The sequence below is a fragment of the Echinops telfairi genome, unplaced genomic scaffold (genome assembly GCF_000313985.2).
Source record: "Echinops telfairi isolate 266 unplaced genomic scaffold, ASM31398v2 ScPeMD7_31;HRSCAF=116, whole genome shotgun sequence".
Lineage (NCBI taxonomy): Eukaryota > Metazoa > Chordata > Mammalia > Afrosoricida > Tenrecidae > Echinops > Echinops telfairi.
Genome location: NW_022103928.1, coordinates 25,153,859 through 25,155,415, shown reverse-complemented (window position 1 = coordinate 25,155,415; position 1,557 = coordinate 25,153,859). Strand labels below are relative to the sequence as shown.

The 1,557-nt window shown below is 39.0% G+C and overlaps 1 protein-coding gene across 6 annotated transcripts in view; it reads left to right on the top strand.

Annotated features, from left to right (window-relative positions):
• CCDC66 (coiled-coil domain containing 66) overlaps positions 1-1,557 on the top strand; it is a 54,710-nt gene that overhangs the window by 49,923 nt on the left and 3,230 nt on the right. For 4 of the 6 annotated variants that reach the window (XM_030885531.2, XM_045289912.1, XM_045289914.1 and 1 more), the window contains 2 exons: positions 183-649; positions 1,114-1,154. In XM_030885531.2, the coding sequence (XP_030741391.1) occupies positions 183-649; positions 1,114-1,154 (508 nt within the window). The remainder of the gene's footprint in view (positions 1-182; positions 650-1,113; positions 1,155-1,557) is intronic. The other 2 variants (XM_045289913.1, XM_045289915.1) reach the window with 2 other exon arrangements.

Here is a 1,557-nt window from a genome sequence, read left to right as displayed (position 1 = left end):
TTCCCAGACTGGGACTGTCTACAGGAGCACGAGAAAGCCAGGCTTTCTCCACAGAAGTGGGGTTCTGAGAGCGTTTGTTTGTAGCCACCCACTGATCACTGACACATGCATTTCCTGTATTCTAAGAAAAAGCCCAATTTTGTGGAAATGTGCTCTAAGAAATTATTTAACTTTTTTTTTAGATGATACTAATACAGGAATTCTCCATACAGAATCACACTGTGGATCAGTGATTGAAAAGATTATAGATTGTCCATCTCCTGAAATTCCTACAGAATTTAATGTAGCATTTAACACTAAGAAAAACAATCAAGTTAAAGACGCCCACATAGAAAAAGAAAACAGTTGGCATAGTGAACACTGTAATCAGTTCACACGAACAGAGAAACAAATGAAACACATGAAGAAATGTCATAAAAGACCTGATTGGAATATAAATAAGCCACTGAAAAGATATATTACAGCATCAGAAAGGTACCCAAAACTGCTTCAAAAGCAGAGAGAAGAAAAAAAAGTAAGGCGGCAGATGGAACTGCTTCACTTGGTAGAAAGAAATCACCCTGGACACCTCATCAGAAATGGAGGAGCTTCACCAGCTCTTCATGCGGCTCATCCAGAGTTGGGATTCAAGTGGCATCCAGTGAAAAAGGTACACCTTTCTGCTTGATATTTTATTTTCAAGCATGTACTTTTTCTAGATTCAAAATGATTCTGGGGGTTTTGACGAAACTCCTGTTTCTAAATGAGTTTTAGAAATAGCGTTAACTTGTACCAGGGATTGGCAGGCATGATTTTGTAAAGCTTTATGGGGAGACAGCAAAGCCCCAAACTGTTTACTAGCTGGTCTTTTATAGAAGTCGTCTACCCTTGGTGAGTGCTATCCTTTAGTCAAGGTTTCTTGTTTATACTCCCAAGTAGACAGTGGATAATTTATAAAATAAGAATTGCTGGATTGTTCCTACCACTATAGGAAAACACTGCAACTTTCCACTCCATGATGTTATTCAAATATCTTCACATTATTTCAACATGTAACCAATGAAAATATCTATGGGGACATAAGTGAAAGCTACATAATACACCTTAGCTGCATTTATCCTATCCTTTTTTTAGGAAGAAGAGCCTCAAAACATTAATTCTTTCAGCAAGGAAAGGTATGTTATTTAGATAAGACTGAATCTATAGTCACTTAAATGTTTTTGCGTGGAACAAGCAACATTAAACATGTCAATATCTAGGAGAGATCAGGCACACATACATGCAGCAAGGAATTGAAGAGGGGAAGGGCGTCCAGGTGAGTGGTTAAGTTTTGCGGAGAGTAGCATTGAAGCTCCAGCTAAAGAGTTGACTAGACCACAGCTGAATGGGAAGCCTCCAAGAGGTCAGAAGCTAAGCATCCCGGAGTCAGCTTAGTGCTTGTTTTTATACGGTACATGTTAGTGGAATAGGCATTCTGCTTGGAGATTCAAAACAGCATATGCAGCTCACAATAAAAAGTTCAAACCGACTCTCTCACTGTCACTCACTCCCTGCTTCACTCTGTCTCACTCTTTCACT